Below are 17,249 nucleotides of genomic sequence, written 5' to 3' on the forward strand. Positions count from 1 at the left end.
CAATTATTGAGACTCCCATGAATTTCTTAAATAAATGTAGCTGAATCATTTCTGTTTTAATTTCATTATAATAAGTCTTCACATTTTTACAGTGTTCAGTGTCTAAGTGAATTTTTAATTGGTAATATTTTGCTACAAGACTCATTTTTTTTTTAGCTAGAAAAGAAAAACAAGGTAACATAGTCAAATCTGCTAGAATGCAACTACCCATAATCAGACTAATAATTTAAAGGATTAAATCAACGTTAAATGTGACGATCTGAGTTTGTCTTGCCACCATGCATAAAGAGGATAATGGTAATGTTAAGGGTTTCCATAACAACCATTTATTTTAGGGTGTTTTTCTGTACATTTTCAAACAATGTTTATTATTGTGAAGGCTCAGCTCAATTCAATTCAAAAATACTTTATTGACCCCAAAGGAAACTTGCTGGTGATGGAGGTAATGCAATCTGCATCTATGGGTAAAAAAGAAAAAAAGTACTGCAAAGGTTAGGAGAAGTCTTTTTTTTTTTTGTATTTGCACAGTCATTTTTAATAAATAAATATATATTGGAAAGCAGGCAGCACAACTTTAGAGGAGCTCATTAAGCTGCTTTTCCTGGAAATAACTAAACAAATCCCCGCTGTCGTGTTGGGTTTTTTTTACAGTCTGCCTGCACAACGAGCTCCTCCACTGCTTACTGTGTGACACCGTGTGAGGAATTAAACATGTCAGCCCTGAACATCTGGGGTTTCATGAAAAAACACCCACGTTATTGTTAGGTTACAGAAAACACACATTGTGGCTAAAGTATTGTTTTTTGATGGAACTACTGCTGTTTATTCTGAATATCTGATTTCTGTCAAATCTGTCAAAACTCAGGTGGAACTTCAGACAGTTAAGACAAAATTAATCCCAAGTAGGGTTAGGGTGATTAAGTTTCTTTAAAAAAAAACCCCAATATCTTCTTGTTTCTTTTAGAAAAGATAAACAAAAGACTGTTTTTCTTCTTTTTAAAAGAGGTGAACAATCTTCAGAATCAGGCTGTGCAACGAAAATAATCACTTTAATGAAAATAAACAAACGTATTATTTTATTGTATACATCTACAGAGATTACATGCACTTCTGTTATTCCTGATTTAATATTTGTAAAATGGATTAAAAGTTCAGACCCTGAGCATGTTTGTCTGTTAGTATTGAACTCCATAATCATCATGTTAATGTAATCAAGCTGAGCTCCATTAGGCAGCTTGTCTTTCCTTATATTCGACTCAGACGCAGGTTAGCTTTGTGCTCAATCAACACATCATTCATGCATATGTGACACATTTTAATAACCCACTTTAGTATACTTTATCAAGACTTGATATCCTGATAATGTGATGAATCAACACAAAGCAGTAAGTTAACTTTTTTAATGAATAAGAAGCTGAAAAGTGTGGTATGCACTTGTTTTCAGTCTTCTTGACTTAGTTCTTTATTGAAACCATTCGTCCTGCAATTATAGCTGTTTTTTGTTTTTGTTTTGTTTTTTTTTTACCGGTTTTCCCTCTCTAAAACATGATATTTTTGCCCATTTTGAGTTGAATAGTAATAGAAGTTTTCCTGAAACGCAAAACATATTTTTCTGGTAATTATGTTGAAAAACCCAGTCGACAAAATTAGGGAAGGTTTTGCACCATTAAAGAAGCAGAATTAGATAAAATCGACTTTTTTGGGCTTTACATCATGTTATAATGTTATTCCCAGATGAAAAACACACCTGGAGTGTTGCCTTGAGTCTTCCATGCATGTTTGAGGAGTTATTTAATCTCCATGGCAACCATTCAGCTGTGCAAAACGCCTGGTTGGACCTAGCACCGCCTAATGAGAGGTGCAGTTTCCAAACTTCTGAGATTCCTTCTCACAGAGCAGCCCTACCCTGAGACTCCCCAGTTCAGCTCCTTCAGACTAGCCTGTAGCAATTAGCAAACGCCTGGTGGAACTGAGCATCAGAAGAGCTCATTATAGGAGCTACTTCTCAGAGCAACGCTGGTAAAAATGTTGTTAAGGGTTAATAGAGGAGCCATGTTGTGATGACTTCCTGATGGTGGAGTTTTTAAAGAGACAGAGGCTCAATTGCAAATCGTTAAATCACAAAGCAAAATTTCTTTTAAATCATATTTGATATACGTATATATATAACTGAAGTTAACATAGTGTGCTGTAAAATTGCTCAATGTTCCATGGAAAACACTTAATGCTGCCCCTTTAAGACAAAGTTTGCTTCATCATATGAGGTTTTCTTTATAAATTGAAAAGTTAGTAATGGGAATATTGCCTTAACAGTAACTATAACACCTAGTGATCTACATATGTTGTTGTTTTTTGGGGGGGGGGTTGCTTTGTTTTTTTCTTTCAGCCATATTCAGAACACCTCAGTGTTCACAATGAATCACCCAGTCTGTCCTAGATCTTCACTATTTCCTCTCTCCACTCCAAAGTTTGCATCATGTGCACAAATGTTTCTGTAGCATTTTAGGATAATAAGGTTTTGGTTTAAAAAAAACAAAAAAAACTGAGCCACAGGACGGAGCTGAGTCCAGCGGAACAGCATTGGATTTTCCATTACAGATGAGTCAACAGACAAAGCGTTGGAAAAAAAAAGTTCTGCTCATTAGACATAGTGACTGAACCCATTTGGACTGATCGGTGTTTCTGTGAGAGAGACTGCAGCTGATCTCTGTGGCCCAACGCTGATTTTATAAATACGGAGACAGAAACTAATCACGTTGTCATGGGAAATGAAAGCAGGAGGAAAGGATTCATTTGTGACGCCTGTCTATGTGTCATTAAAGTCTCTCGTTTTTGGGGATGCATCCACACAGAGGCCATTTTGTTCGCCTGTGCTAACAGCTAATGCAGTTAGCGGAGGATAATCAATAGCTTAATTTCCTACATGGTTCCACTTGAAAAGCAACATGAAGACAAACATCCAGGCGCTGCTGTTTGACGTTCTGATGGCATATTTAAGACACTAGACCAGGGGTTCCCAAAGTGGGGGTCAGGAGCCCCCAGGGGGTCGAGAGACACCAAGTTGGGGGTCAAAAGATGATTTTCAGATTCCTCATGATGTGACCTCTGAGGTGTATGGAGAGCAAAACTAGGACAAAACTACATGGATAACTACATCATAAGATAATTACATCTTAATTACATTAAGAGGTATATCAAAATATTTAAGTATAGCTTAATGGGATATTTACTGATATGTATCCCATTTAAAAGGTTTATTTAAAAATACTTATTAAACCAACGTAAGTAAAATAATAGAGATATTTCATAAGGCCTACGAGGGGAATAAATTGCGGGTTATTTCGGCACTATACCAGGGACTGATGGCAGGCAGGAAGACATCTACTATGTACATTAAAGAAAAATGGGAGGACGAATTGAAGGAGCACATAAGCGAGGAGGGATGGTTTAATATTTGTAAAATGCAGTGCACGGCCACCTGCTCCCGTGTGTGGAGGGAATTTAATTGGAAAAACATGATTAGATTTTTTATAACACCAAAGATCAGGTCCAGGATGGTATCCAGTTCACAACCATGCTGGAGACTCTGTGGCCAGACTGATGTTGGCCATACACACATATTCTGGTCTTGTCAAAAGCTAGCTACATACTGGCATAATGTTAGCCTTATCTTGAAAAACATATTGGGATATGGAATACCCAGATCATGTAAAACACTCTACCTGGGATGCCTCACACACGATGTAATTCAAAAGGATGATGAATATCTGTTAAAAATATTATTTTCAGCACCAAGGAAAACCATCACAAAATTATGGTATAGACAAGACCCTCCTGCAGTGGAGCAGTGGCTGAACATTGTGGAAGAGATTTTCGTAATGGAGAAAATCACATATAGACTAAGATTGCAGGAGGACAAGTTTGTTGTTAAATGGGAAAAATGGAGCGACTACGGACACAAGGAGAATGCCATTCTTGTATCCAGCTAAATATGGACACGGTTGTCCAACATTGTATATGAAGTTGAATGTATTGATACCTCTCCACTGTATGTGTTCAGAAATGTTCAATAAAAAATAAGTATTAAAAAAACATGCTTGAAAGAATAATAATTAAAAAAAACTTATTAAATTAAAAGGAAAATAAGTCAATTTTAAAATGCCCATGATAATGTCTCTCTGTATTTATTTTTTAAATATACAAACATAAAAAACAAATAAATATTTAAGACTTATCACCAAGCCGCATACAGTTATATTTATTTACTTAGTTTATTTAAGATTTAGCTATCCAGGTATGTCGATTGAGAATAAATCTCCTTTTTGACAATTTAGTTTAATGACAATATTACTTAAACGTCCATTTTAAAACAGACTGATGTTTTCAAGAATTTATTTCTCCTAATAATTTCTTCTTTCTTAAACTAGAATAGCAGATGATTATATTACATCATAAAATGAAATGATTTCAGACTTACTGTATGTAGGGCTTTAATAGGACACCCAGAGATCCTGTCCTTTGAACTCCTGTTTTTAAAACCAGACTTTAACTCATTCTCCTTAATGCATTAAATCTGCCACATTAGTTCCGTTTCATTTTGAAACAAGTTTGACATGTCAGAGGAGTCACAGATCTCTGAAGCTGCATCCGTGAAGACTCGCATTAGCAATCTGTGCCTGTTCTAATCTCTGTACGGGAGGCAAATATTTGGACTGAAAACCTCCAGCTAGCATGACTCAGTGCTGGAAAGAGGCTGGAAGCGAAATGAAGTGACCTAAATATGAAAAGACAACTGCAGAAGTAGAGTGACCCAGTACTAAGTCACACTTGATGACATGAATTTCACCTTTTCCTGCTTTTAAAACAAGTTTTTTTTTTTTTTTTTGGCATTACACTCTTTCCTTTATTACTTTCCCCACGGCAGGCACACACACACAAAACATATAAAGAAATACTTTTTCCATGGTCTTGAACATTCACTAAAGACCAGTTCAAAGCACGACCACATAATGTCGACCTATATTTTATGTGTTTGTGTATCCGAGTCGGAAACGCGCATGCATCCCAGGGCAACCAAAATTTATTTAAAATTTAACATATGATAGTCAACTTTGTTTTAGTTAGTTTGTGTTGTGCAATCAGTGTCCTACCTGAAGTAGACTGAGAATAGTACGTAATGCTGAAACGATTGTTGTTGTTTGTTAATCAATCAGTATTCAGGTTGCTACGCTCGTCTGTGTCCACTGTGGCTGCTAAAACATCCCACTGATAATCGACCACTTCGTGCTTCATTTTCATAAGCTCATCATTTCACAATATGTTTGGATTAGCCAGATGCAGTAGTAGTAGCAGAAATTGTACATGATTATTAAGTATTTCAGCAACTGGCTAAGAGAAAAACACAAAAATTAAGCACACTTAATTGTTGTAAAACAAGCTTTTGTTTTTCTAAATGCTGACCAATCGGCTTCCATTCCATAATACAGACCAGCTGATTGGATATGCGGCTCGTTGACGACGGCGCTGTCCTCTTTGTCTTTGATAAGAATGCAGTTTGCTCCACGGTCACTAGATATGTTTCCATCCACTTGTAGAGCAAATTTTGAGCAAACTTTTAAAATGTCTCAAAAAAAAAAAAAAGAGAGAAAATGCTAATTAGGCTTGTTTCCATCTACTGGTTTGGAGCGAATCAACCAGGCTATGCAAGGTGTAATATCACCGGATGTTGACCCCGGAATAAACAGGAAGTAGAGGATACAGGTTAGCATGGAGTCCTCCTCTCCGAGTTGTTGAAGGTTTGGACTTTGAAATGTCTGAGTTTTGTGCCTCTACTGAGGTGCAGACCCACCAATGGATGGAAAAGTCAAAACTTATTCAGCAAATGTGTCTCCATCTCCTCTTTAGCACATTGACTCTTTTTCGGAAAAGCCAAAAGCCACGTCAAGCGAGCGAAATTCAGGAAGTTATTCCACATCTCAACCTTTTCTAATGCGATGACTCAGAATTCACATTAGACTCAGCAATTGACTCTTGAGGTGAGGGCCTCGTCTGCAGAGGTGAATTTTTATATTCAGGTTCTTATAACTAAGCAAAAACAGAAATATTAAAATCAGCGTGGTGTAGTTTACATCACCTTTAAAAATCATTCATATCCCTTGAATATTTCCTAATTTTTCCCACGTTTCCTGAGTCGCCCGGTGCTGCTGACAAACTGCAAACCAGGGATGTCCAAAGTGTGGCCAGAAGGCCATTTGCAGCACCTGCACTGATTTTGTGTGGCCCATGACTGCAGTTAAAACATGATGCTAATTAGCCAACTAACACAGGGCAGCATTACAATGGAAAATATTTGGTACGACACAAATGTTTGCTGCTTAATAACCACACTTTCTTGCATTCTCTTTAATTTCACAGAACAGTGCACCCCATTCATTTGCAGCAAATAGCAGAAAATCACCAATACTTAGAAAATAAACAATAAACAAAACAGAACAACCACTTACCCTTTCTTTCAGTTACCCTCTGTCTCTTTCTCTGTGCTCATGATTTCCCCTCTGTTTCTCTCTTATGTCAGCCTATAAAATACTTAGCATTCATAAGTTGCTGCTCTTACGCATATTTCTCCATCCTTCCCAGCTGTGACAGGATCAGATGCCGTCTGAAACTGTCTTCAAAGCCATGCTGTTTTATCTTTTTTTTTTAATGTGTGCACACATTTAAACATCTGACCTTGATTAAAAAAAAGCATATCAATACACTTGATCATTTTGTTCTGTCAGCTGAACACACAAGCTAGTGTGCTGATTAAACAGAGACATAAAAATTCAGCAGATCTTGTGAGTCTCAAATGACCTGGATAGTTAAGTGTCCCTGTGAGCATCCATGAGTGCTGTGCATGTGTTTATCCATCCCTGCGGCGGACACCAAGTGCGCCGGGTGCATCAGTGGGCTTCATTAATGCTAAAAGCCGGAGCTTTACTCCCTCACCCGTTTGTTCCATTGTTCATTAACCTCGGTTCCTTCGGCACGAGGCCGGTTGGCCATCTGGGATGTACCACTGCCTCAAAGTTACCAGCCTCATAGTAAAAAGCTAACCTGAGCTCCTTATTATACAGTATGTTGGTGTCACATTGTATTACAGTAAACTCTGTCAAAAGACCATGTCAGTCCTTCTAATATCTGACGCTTGCAGAAATTGTAAGCCAACCATTTTTCTTGATAAAATTTACGAGTCGCAGGTGAGCAGCATAGGCATGTCAGCCTAACCAAGGCTACCGCTAGCGCAATAGAGTTAGCTTTAGTTAACGATAGCCAAGGCTAACAATAGCCTATTTAAGGTTAACATATGCATATCCAAGGCTAACGTAAGCCTATACTATGCTTGTTGTCATGTCGAATTACAGTAAACTCAATGAAAAGAACACATCAATGCTTCTGATGTTTGACGCTTACAGATATTGTAAGCCAACCATTTTTCTTGATAAAGTTTTCTTTAAAGAAAAAGGTTATGAGTCGCAGGTGACCAGCCTGTGCATGCAAGCTGTCAGCCTAACCAAGACTAATGTTAGCAAATCCCAGGCTAACACTAGTCTATCCAAGACTACACTTGCATGTCAAAGGCTAGCCTATCCAAGGCTAACACTAGCCTGTCCAAGGCTAACACTAGCCTAGGCAAGGCTAACATTAGCCTATCCAAGACTAACACTAGTCTAGCCTTGGACTAGTGTTAAAAGCCTTTGATATGCAAGGCGACACACATATGCATATAAAAACCTAACATTAGCCTATCCAAGGCTAACAACAGCCTATCCAAAGCTATCACTAGCCTATTAAAGGCTAACATATCCATATCCAAGGCTAACGCTAGCCTATACATGCTAATGGACAGGAGAGCAGTTCAGAGCATGACCAATGTAGACATGCTAGTCACTAGTCCTTCTCATTTCTCATTTGCTGGCCGTTCACTTACTGATTATATAATTAATCAGATCAGCAGCTGGCTTTGGAATGGATATAACCTACTGCCATGAGGAAGGATTGGTGGTGTGCAATAGTCATAATTTTGGCCCTTAAACTGCAGCACACTACAACAATCTCTTTCCACGGATCACTTGCAGGTGTATATGTAAATCTGTATTATTGTTGGAATGCGGGTCAAGGCCACACAAAATCATTCTTATGGTCTGAAGTGGGCCCGTCACCCGCACTTTGAACACAGCTGCCCTAAAGGAAAGGAGGAACTGAAACAAACATCACTGCCTTCCAGCATCCCAGCAACATTCTACAGAGACATCGTGTTGATGTTCTGAATTTCACATCCTCTCCCTAAACCTTTTGAACCGCTGCCATCAGGAAAACAGTAACGCAACATCAAAAACAGAACCACCAGACTGCTGCAAAGCTTTCTGCCTCAAGCTGTTTGAATGCTAAGATTATGCGCTGTGTTTAACTGCCCTTATCTCCGATTTTTATACATTCTTTTTATCTTTTTATTATTATTTTTTAATGTTATTATGTTGAATATCCCATAGGAATGCTGTCTCATCTGCTGTGCACTGTTAGTTATACAATAAATAGTCAAGAAAGGTTCTGGTTTGAGTGAAGTAAAGACCTGAAAACACAGCAGTCAATGTGTTTACACTGCTGTGATGTTTTTCACTTTGTTCTGTCCTCATTTTCCCATGAAAAATGTTGCCATGAAAACACATAAAAATGTTATGTTCGACATTAGTTAGCATGTATTTTACTGATGAAATTTTATCAAGACTGGAGTTGAGGTTGCTGCAGAAACAGGTGAAGAAATTATAGAAAAAACGACGGCGCGTTAGGGCTACTGTAAATAGAGAAAAGGGGAGTGTATTTCTGACAGAAAAAAAACTCAGAAATTTTGAGATTTCTAGAAAAAGAATCTTGGAAATTTCATAGTTAGAAAAGTTGAAAATTTGGAAGAAAAAAAATTCTAATTCTGAGGTTAATCTCAGATTTTCTAGAAAAAAACTCAGAAATCTCTGAGTTTGAAAAGTCAAAAATTTGCAAGAGAAAAATAATAAATTTCCAAGGTGCTCATGCCGCATGCCGCCCTGCGCGGTTGCCAATGTCGCCCATATCAGAAACTGCCACTGAGTGTATATTGTATGTTTTTACTTGTGTGTGTGTCTCTTAACAGAACAGTACCAGCTGAATAACGCAGCCTATGGCGCATTTGGACAGGGCCTTCCGCAGCCGCATAATAACCACAGCACACTGGGACTCAACAAGTACGCCTCCCTCAAAGCTGTGGGTACGTGACAAACACCCTAACACTCTCCAAATGATGCTGACTGCAACTGACACAGTAACCTTTACAGTAGTCTTAAGACAGCAGTACAGGACCAGCATAAAGAAGAGGCTGCCTTTCCCTCTGGACAAACCAGGCGTTGATCTTAAAGACTCAACTCTACATGTTCCCCATGGCATCGTTTTTCTACTAATTATCAACGACAGGGATCTAAAATCTTGCTGTTTGTCAAGTAGAAACTCCCCTTTTGGCGAGCATAGTAATTACTCTGTAGAAGAAGTCGTACCATTTTCTGGTTTAGAAAGTCTTGGCAAAAGATTTGCTGCTGTAGTTGTAGAGAAAATGTGGTTTTACAAAGGAGTGCTGAATGTAAATGTTTTTAAAAGTGTTTTCTAAAGCACCGAAAGTCTGTTGAAACCAGAGGTTCACATACACTGAATAAAAATGACATTTTGTTTTCTCACCACCACAGTGATAAAACAGCTGCAATTCGAGGCCGACTGTTGTCCAAATGAAAACGCTTCTACAACATTTTTTCTTCTTTCTTTTTTTGAAAGGATGAGCCTTTAGATTCAACTTATGACACGAGACGCTTCAAAATCTGATTTTAAAAATTTCGTCCCATTCAAGTAATAATCTAATAAAATAGTAAAAGATGGTACAAAGTTGCTTGAAAAGAAATAAATTAGACTTAGACTTGATCCAGGGTTGACTGTAGAGTCTGGTTCATTTAAATGATCTGTCTCTCCTGCTTTAGAATGACAAATATTCACAGACAATTTTTAGACTTATGATGGGGGGATTTATGAAACTGTACAACACGCATATTTTTAAGTTCATCGTCTCCATTGCACTTTGCAGGAAGTCTGTCCTTCTTGGGCTGCCATACGCTGCCAAGGTCTCAGCAGAAGATGAGTAGAGCTGCTGGCTCACCTTCGGGGCGTACGCCAGTTTAAAAGAGTTGAAAACCCTCTGATCTTCTTCAAACCATTCCTCTCATCTTGACCTTCTTTTTCTTTTCTATTCTTTTTTTTTTTTTTTTTAATTCCAATCCAGACTTCTTTATTTTCTGAAAAAACAAAATCAAACTCTGCTAGAGGAACTAAGCTTTCTTCTCCCCCTAAACAAATGATTTGAAAAGCAGGTGCAGACAAATCCAGAAATGTGAACCAAAACCTCATTTTTGTGTCGGCAAACAAAAGTTTCGTCTCGTTCCTTATTAAGAAACACACTGAGGGCGAGGAGCCTAAACGCATCACGGATTAAGTGTGATTCAGAGATGGGTGTTCTTCCCAAGACAGACTGCGTTTTCACATGGACGGTACGTTTAGGGCTGCTTCCATATGACTCAGGGCTGAAACACACTGTGACAAATTCAACATGACTCCAAAGAATAAACAAGTTAAAAGAGGCCAAATAGAAGAAAAAAAAAGGTTTTCACTGTTGGCCTAATTATCAAATGAAAATTCATTTGTTTCATTTGTTGCAGTTTTTGAAGAATATGGCAAGACTGCAAGAATGTTCTTTGTGTGGGAAAAACTAAGGCTGAGAATAATAAAAAATATATATATAAAAATAAGAACACCATTCTTTATCCCCATAAGGAAAAAAAGACTAAAAATGTACCCAAAAAATTAACCTTGATAGATGATAAACTTAAACAGTTTATCATTAACAGACAATGCTAATAATAAACTGAAACAGTTTCATAATGTTTTGACTAGAAGCTTTTTCAATGAGGAGTTGACCTGAAAGTGAAATACTTCTTGTGTTTCCCTCTGCAGCAGAAACCGCTTCCCGTAGCTACTATAAGAGCTTTCCTGTCATGGACTTCTCCAGTTACCAACCCGTAGCTCCTCCTGCCTTCCAGCCCTCTCAGCCTAAGGAGAAGTCCTACATCCACCAGCCTCTGCCTGGGCACCGCGACCTCCACACCCCTCTGTCCATCTCCATCCCGTCCAACCACCTGGAGCACTCTCGCCTCCCCAAGACCACCACACACCCGTTCATCTCCAACTCGGCCTTCAAAGCCTGGGAACCGGCCGGCCGCCACGTCCACAGGAAGACCTCCGCTCCGGCGCACACCTCCTCCTCTCTGCATGGCTCCACCCGGAGACACGGCTACTCAACGCGGCGGCAGCAGAGCATAGAGAACCTGCAAGAAGTGGCTAACCTGTCCTACGGAGGTATGTACGGAGGGGGAGGAGGAAGCGGAGGAGGAGGCGGAGGGCAGGGTCGCCACGGCCAATGCCAGCACACTTCTCAACCCTCATACTACAACCACACCAGGCCGAAGAGCTACTCCACCCACAGCGCCACCGAGGTGACTGTCTGAGTGTTTCAGTGAGAGTGACGTACCGCAATGCTAAACTCAAGAAAAACTTTGGAGCGAGCCAGGTACTGCACTTCCTTACAGTCCAACATGACCGGGGGTTAAGCAAGGACACGCCTTCCAATGTACACGATAAAAGCAAGAGCTCAGATTTTCAATGTGTGGAAAAAAAACCAGGAGACAGACTCATTGCTACTCATGAAGGACTCACTCTAGAAGATGGGTTAAAAACACGCTCAGGCTCCTCTCTGCTCATGGGGCTTGTAGATGTTTAACCGCTGCTGTTTTACTGTGTCACAGGATTACGGTTGATCAAGCCCTGTAGAGATCCGGTCTGGAGGAAACTAATGTTTATCTGTTTATATTTTAGAACTCTGAGCTTGGTTTTGTCCAGAAACATGGTTTTATTTTTAATGCTTTGGTTTTAACCCTGTCATGCATAGTGGTCACTACAGTGGACAGCTATCTAAAAGCCATTTTCTTGTGCTTCCTGTGGATTTTTATGTTATAAATGCACACAGACCACTGAAGTGGACACTAATGCATCATAAAATATACCATCAACTACTGGCCATCAGCTGCAAATGCAAGAAATTATTTTTGTTAAATACAATATGGCCGACAGACAAAAAAGCATGAGAACCGACCCGGTCCCTCCTTCTACTGTAGACGACTCTTGCAAGTAAAAAAAAATATTGTGACATCAGATAACCCCTAAGGAACAATACTACTGATGTATTTTTCAAATAACAACTTTGTATTTGGACAAAATTACAATTGATCACATAAAAATTAAAAATAAAAAAAAATTATTTTTACAAAAAAAATGTCCTACCTTTTTTATGCCTTAAGAAAAGAATTTTTTTTAAAAAATTCTGACACAAAGGATCATAATTCATGCATGAAAGGGTTAATATGGATGTCGGAGGAGCAAATTCCAAACTTCTGTTAGCCTAGTAAAGGTTCTGGTAACTAGCCCGGATATGAGACCAAAAACCAACTAGTCACACTGTAATTAGTTCCTTTAATCAAAAAAAAAGAAGAGCCACATTTTAGGGAACTTATATCATGGTTTCTTGCCTGGAGTAAAGATAGTGAATCAGTAACACTGCTATGCTACATGGCAGAGTTGGGAGTAGACGGAGTTAGCTAACTCCAGCGGCGTTAGCTGCCTGGCTAACCAGCTGATCATATTAAGTCCGGGGTTAAACAATGAGTGCTCATTTTACCAGAGTCTGGTACGGCCCAGAACTTTGACACAAAAAACACAGAAACACTCAGTATATTTTCATAACAGAAGAGGAAAAGGCTTATTTTAGCATTTTTCATTGTTTTTTAATCAAATGTGCTAATTACATCAACATAAACCATGATACAGAAATATGTATCTCATCCAATGGGACAAGCATATAAAATAAAACATTGGCTTACTATAACTGCTTTTTGTTCCTGTATTTATAATAATGCAATCAGGTTTGTCAAGCAAATTATTTGAAAAGCTAGCATACAAGCTAATATTACCACTAGTCTTTTTGCTAACTTGTTTGTCCAAAGAAATTCTAACTATCTGAGAAACTGGACAGCTTTGTCATTAATAGTAGTTCTTAAAGACAAATTTCATTCTTAAAATAAAAGTAGTCTCAAGGTAGTTGAAGTAAAAAAACGTTTATTTCATAAATAGTTACATAGTAAATTATAGTTAGCCTCTGTACAAACTGGTCTATGTTTTGGGATTATGTGTATAAAACTGCTCCTTTGAGTTTTATAATTCAAACGTGTTTATTTTAGGCATTTTCAATAAATATAGGGAGCAATAGAATAAGGAATCATGCAGCGCCTTGCAAAAGTATTTATTCCACCTGAATTATGTCATATTTAGTCACATAATCACAGCGTTCAATGTAATTTACGTGGTTTTATGTAATAGAACAACATAAAGGGTACAGTTGGAAGGAAATATTACATGTCTTTTTTAAATGTATATACATTTATTTTTTTTTACAAATAAGAATATAAAAAGTGAGTTTTTGGCCACTTTACACAGACACCCCAAAATAAAATCCTGCGGAGTCAACTCCCCTGAGAGGTCCTCTTTAGTTTCCAATTTCAGAATAAATCCAAAAAAAAAAAAAAAGTTTTCTGTTTCCAGGTGAACAAAGCTGGTAGAAACGGCCCAGAAGACCTGCAGATTCAAAACTTCAGAGTGTGAATACTTCTGCAAGGCATTGAAGTGACGACTCCCTTTAACCAATAGCCAAATATACATTGATTCTTTAACTTAATAAATGCAAACAACTATTTTTTTTTTTGTTCAAATAGTGCAGAGGTTTATGCAGCAAAGAAGTCAGCCCCATCTTTGCTTTATGGGGCTGACTTCTGTCAAATTTTCACTTCATTCATGACCTTGAGTTAAAAAAAGTATAAAAATCAGTGTGAAAGATAACGTTTCAGTCAGTAAAAAGAGCATTTTCCAAAATGTCCAACTCGTCTAGTAAATAAAAAGAGCGTTCTGGAGTGATTGGAAGAAGTTTAGATTCTTTAGTGACGATTAAGAAGTTTGAAAATATGTTCGTTCAATGAGGACAGTTTTTTGAAACTGTGTTGCTTATGGTTTAGGGAGAATAAAAAATACATCTCGGTTTATTGTACAGCTGAAGAGTTTCATTCACTTTTCTCTCAGTCTACCTCCATCCGTTGCCCTTTTCCTGGATTTTCCACGATGAAACACACTTTCCTTTCTCTGCCATCAGGCCAAGCGAACATGGACAGCTTCCCCTGGGTCACATTAACTCGATGGTGAGGACAATTCCACCGTCATGTCAGCTTCTATCAGCCTCCATCCCAACAGGAGAGGGGCTGGGGGAACAGCGAAGGAGCCAGAGGCTAAGACTCTTTAGAAAAATGAGATAAAGGAGGTAGAGAGTAGAGGAAAATAGAAAAACAAAACGTACATTGCTACGTGTTTTCCTTCCTCGGAGAGGGAAAGGAAAGGAAGTCAGTGCAGATCTGGGTCTTTCACTCCTGAACTGTCTGAGTCATAACTCCGAGTGTGTAGATGCCTGTGTGTGATTTCTGACCCGCGGGTTATTATGGCAGGGGAATTTATTGAGGCACTTCCAGGCCTGGAGGATTTGACATCTTTTATTTGATGTGGCCTGGATTTCAAAGGACGTTGTACACAGCTGCAGCTGTTGCTAGGTTCACACAGCAGCTAATGGAATCCCTCGACTGGACTTCACGGCGGACGAAACCCGCAGGAACCGTTGCGGTGTTCGGCGCATCCATCCAAGAATGCTTCCCATTAGATTCGGTAGCGAGATTTCTGTTGTTTTTCTGGCAGATTTTCATTTTGTTTTTTTGTTTCATTTTGTAAAATGGTGAAGCTTTGGCGTGGGTTCTGAGTTTTTGGAATTAGGTAAAAACAATTCAGGTGAGACGCGACATGACAAAAGAGTCTGAATTGTTAATTATCAACTCCTGGTTAAGACGTTGAAAGAGGATTAGAACAAATTGTTCTGCTATTGCAGCAGCATAATCTCACTGAAATATTTAGAAAAAAATCCAACCGTTGATGTAAATTCATTAATTTATTTCAAGAAATGATCATTTTTAGAAATATCACTTGGGGTCACTAAGTCTTCACGACAGCCATACAATGCCAACCAACTTACCATCACAAACATAAACACAGAGTTTACTGAAAAAGTGAACTGGGACTGGGTGCCAGCATGGACACTGTTTTGTTCTAAGCTGAGCCAACCGGATTTACAAGTACTTTATAACTATAGTGTAGCTGGTAATTGAAGATGTTAGCAAAATCTAACTTGGTAAAGATGTTCCCAGGGGCTTGCTTTTTAATAAACAAAAACAGAAAAACTGTTAGCAACTGAACCAAATAAACAAGGCAGCCATTTTTCAAGATGAAAAACTGCTAAACACATAAAAATATTAGCAGAAGCTAACCCTAAACTACTAAACACAGAAATAGTAGCGGAAGCTAACCCTATTGTGCTAAACACAGAAATACTAGCAGAAGCTAACCCTAAACTACTAAACACAGAAATACTAGCAGAAGCTAACCTTAAACTACTAAACACAGAAATACTATCAGAAGCTAACCCTAAACTACTAAACACAGAAATACTATCAGAAGCTAACCTTAAACTACTAAACACAGAAATACTAGCAGAAGCTAACCTTAAACTACTAAACACAGAAATACTATCAGAAGCTAACCCTAAACTACTAAACACAGAAATACTATCAGAAGCTAACCTTAAACTACTAAACACAGAAATACTAGCAGAAGCTAACCCTAAACTACTAAACACAGAACTAAACTGTCAAACCCTCAAAAATATTAGTAGTAGATGAAGTTGATCTCTTAAATACATTAAAAAATGATTGATAGCTAACGCTAACCATTAAGACGACTGTCATTCTGTCTGTCGCACGTCTTCATCTCCTTGCAGTTGACGACTGGAGTCACATGTGGTATGTGAGAAATATTAAAGGACATAATCTGACTTTAAAAACAGTAATAACATGTATCCAAAAGATGTCTCAACATTCTGATGATTAAAAAAGGGAAATATCTTTAGTAATCCATATTGGCCTAAACCCAGAAACGATTTGCCTGATTTATTGGCTAAGACCCTGTGCATGTTTCAACGTGGATCCATTCTTGTCCAAACTGAAATCCAGGTCCTGTTTCATTCCACACATCGTCCAATCAGAAACTCACCTTTATCTTCTGGGTTCAAAACAGCTTACTGCAGGTTTGAAGTATTTTCAAAAACTCCTATATTCCAGTATTTGTTTGTTTGTTTATTTGGTTGCTTTTTACCACTAGATGTAATCACTGGAGTATTAATAAGTGCTGTGACAGAAAATAAATCAAACTCTTGTTTATCTTTCTCTGCACCCCATTTTTCTGAGCATCAATGCAGGAGTTCTCACTGTCTGTGTTTGCTGGTCGTTATTAACGCTCTAAAAATGGTCCCTGGTCTTAGCATCCTTCCCAGTTTCAGGGAGAAAATGTTTTCTATCACTGTAAAAAAAATAAATAAAAAACATTTTTGTATCTGCTTTGGTAAACTAATTAACCTGTTGTGTGTTTATAAAAAATATCTTTGCCATGTGTGTAGACGATCTCTTTTATGCACACTGTTCTTTGTTGTTTGAGGAAGTGCATCAAATTAGAACAATCCTGCTGTCTATTTATAATCACTGTTTATGTAAAGGTTTTTCTTTCTTTTATAAGGGCTGTAAACATGTAGCTGTAACTGCAGTAACATTATTCCATGTCAGGCTCAGAATGACTGTTCATTGATGAGTGGTGCAGCTTTCATTATGTGCAATTTTGTGAAAGATAAAAATATTTATAGGACAGAGGAAAACGGGACAAATGTAAACGGGATCATTAAAGTTCCTGTTCAAAATGACAGACAGAGCTGCAGAAGATCCATATTTGCATCCGTTTTTGTGAACTTGCAGGCTTTTACCATGTGAAAGCTTCCTTCCAAGACTTTGAAACTAATCTACAGTAGCATAATTAAAAGAAATACATGACAGATAAATGTTATTTATACTTATATAAATGCAAAACATCAATACAGCACATTGGTGTGACAATATGCA

The 17,249-nt window shown here is 38.1% G+C and overlaps 1 protein-coding gene across 1 annotated transcript in view; it reads left to right on the top strand.

The window, feature by feature from the left end:
- LOC106699951 (protein shisa-9) overlaps positions 1 to 12,036 on the top strand; it is a 28,420-nt gene extending 16,384 nt beyond the window's left edge. The window contains exons 4-5 of the mRNA XM_014472749.2: positions 9,167 to 9,280; positions 11,062 to 12,036. Coding sequence (XP_014328235.1) covers positions 9,167 to 9,280; positions 11,062 to 11,612 — 665 coding nt within the window. The 3' untranslated portion in view covers positions 11,613 to 12,036. The remainder of the gene's footprint in view (positions 1 to 9,166; positions 9,281 to 11,061) is intronic.
- The last annotated feature ends 5,213 nt before the right edge of the window (positions 12,037 to 17,249 follow it).

Source organism: Xiphophorus maculatus, chromosome 10, assembly GCF_002775205.1.
Source record: "Xiphophorus maculatus strain JP 163 A chromosome 10, X_maculatus-5.0-male, whole genome shotgun sequence".
NCBI classification, from domain to species: Eukaryota; Metazoa; Chordata; class Actinopteri; order Cyprinodontiformes; family Poeciliidae; genus Xiphophorus; species Xiphophorus maculatus.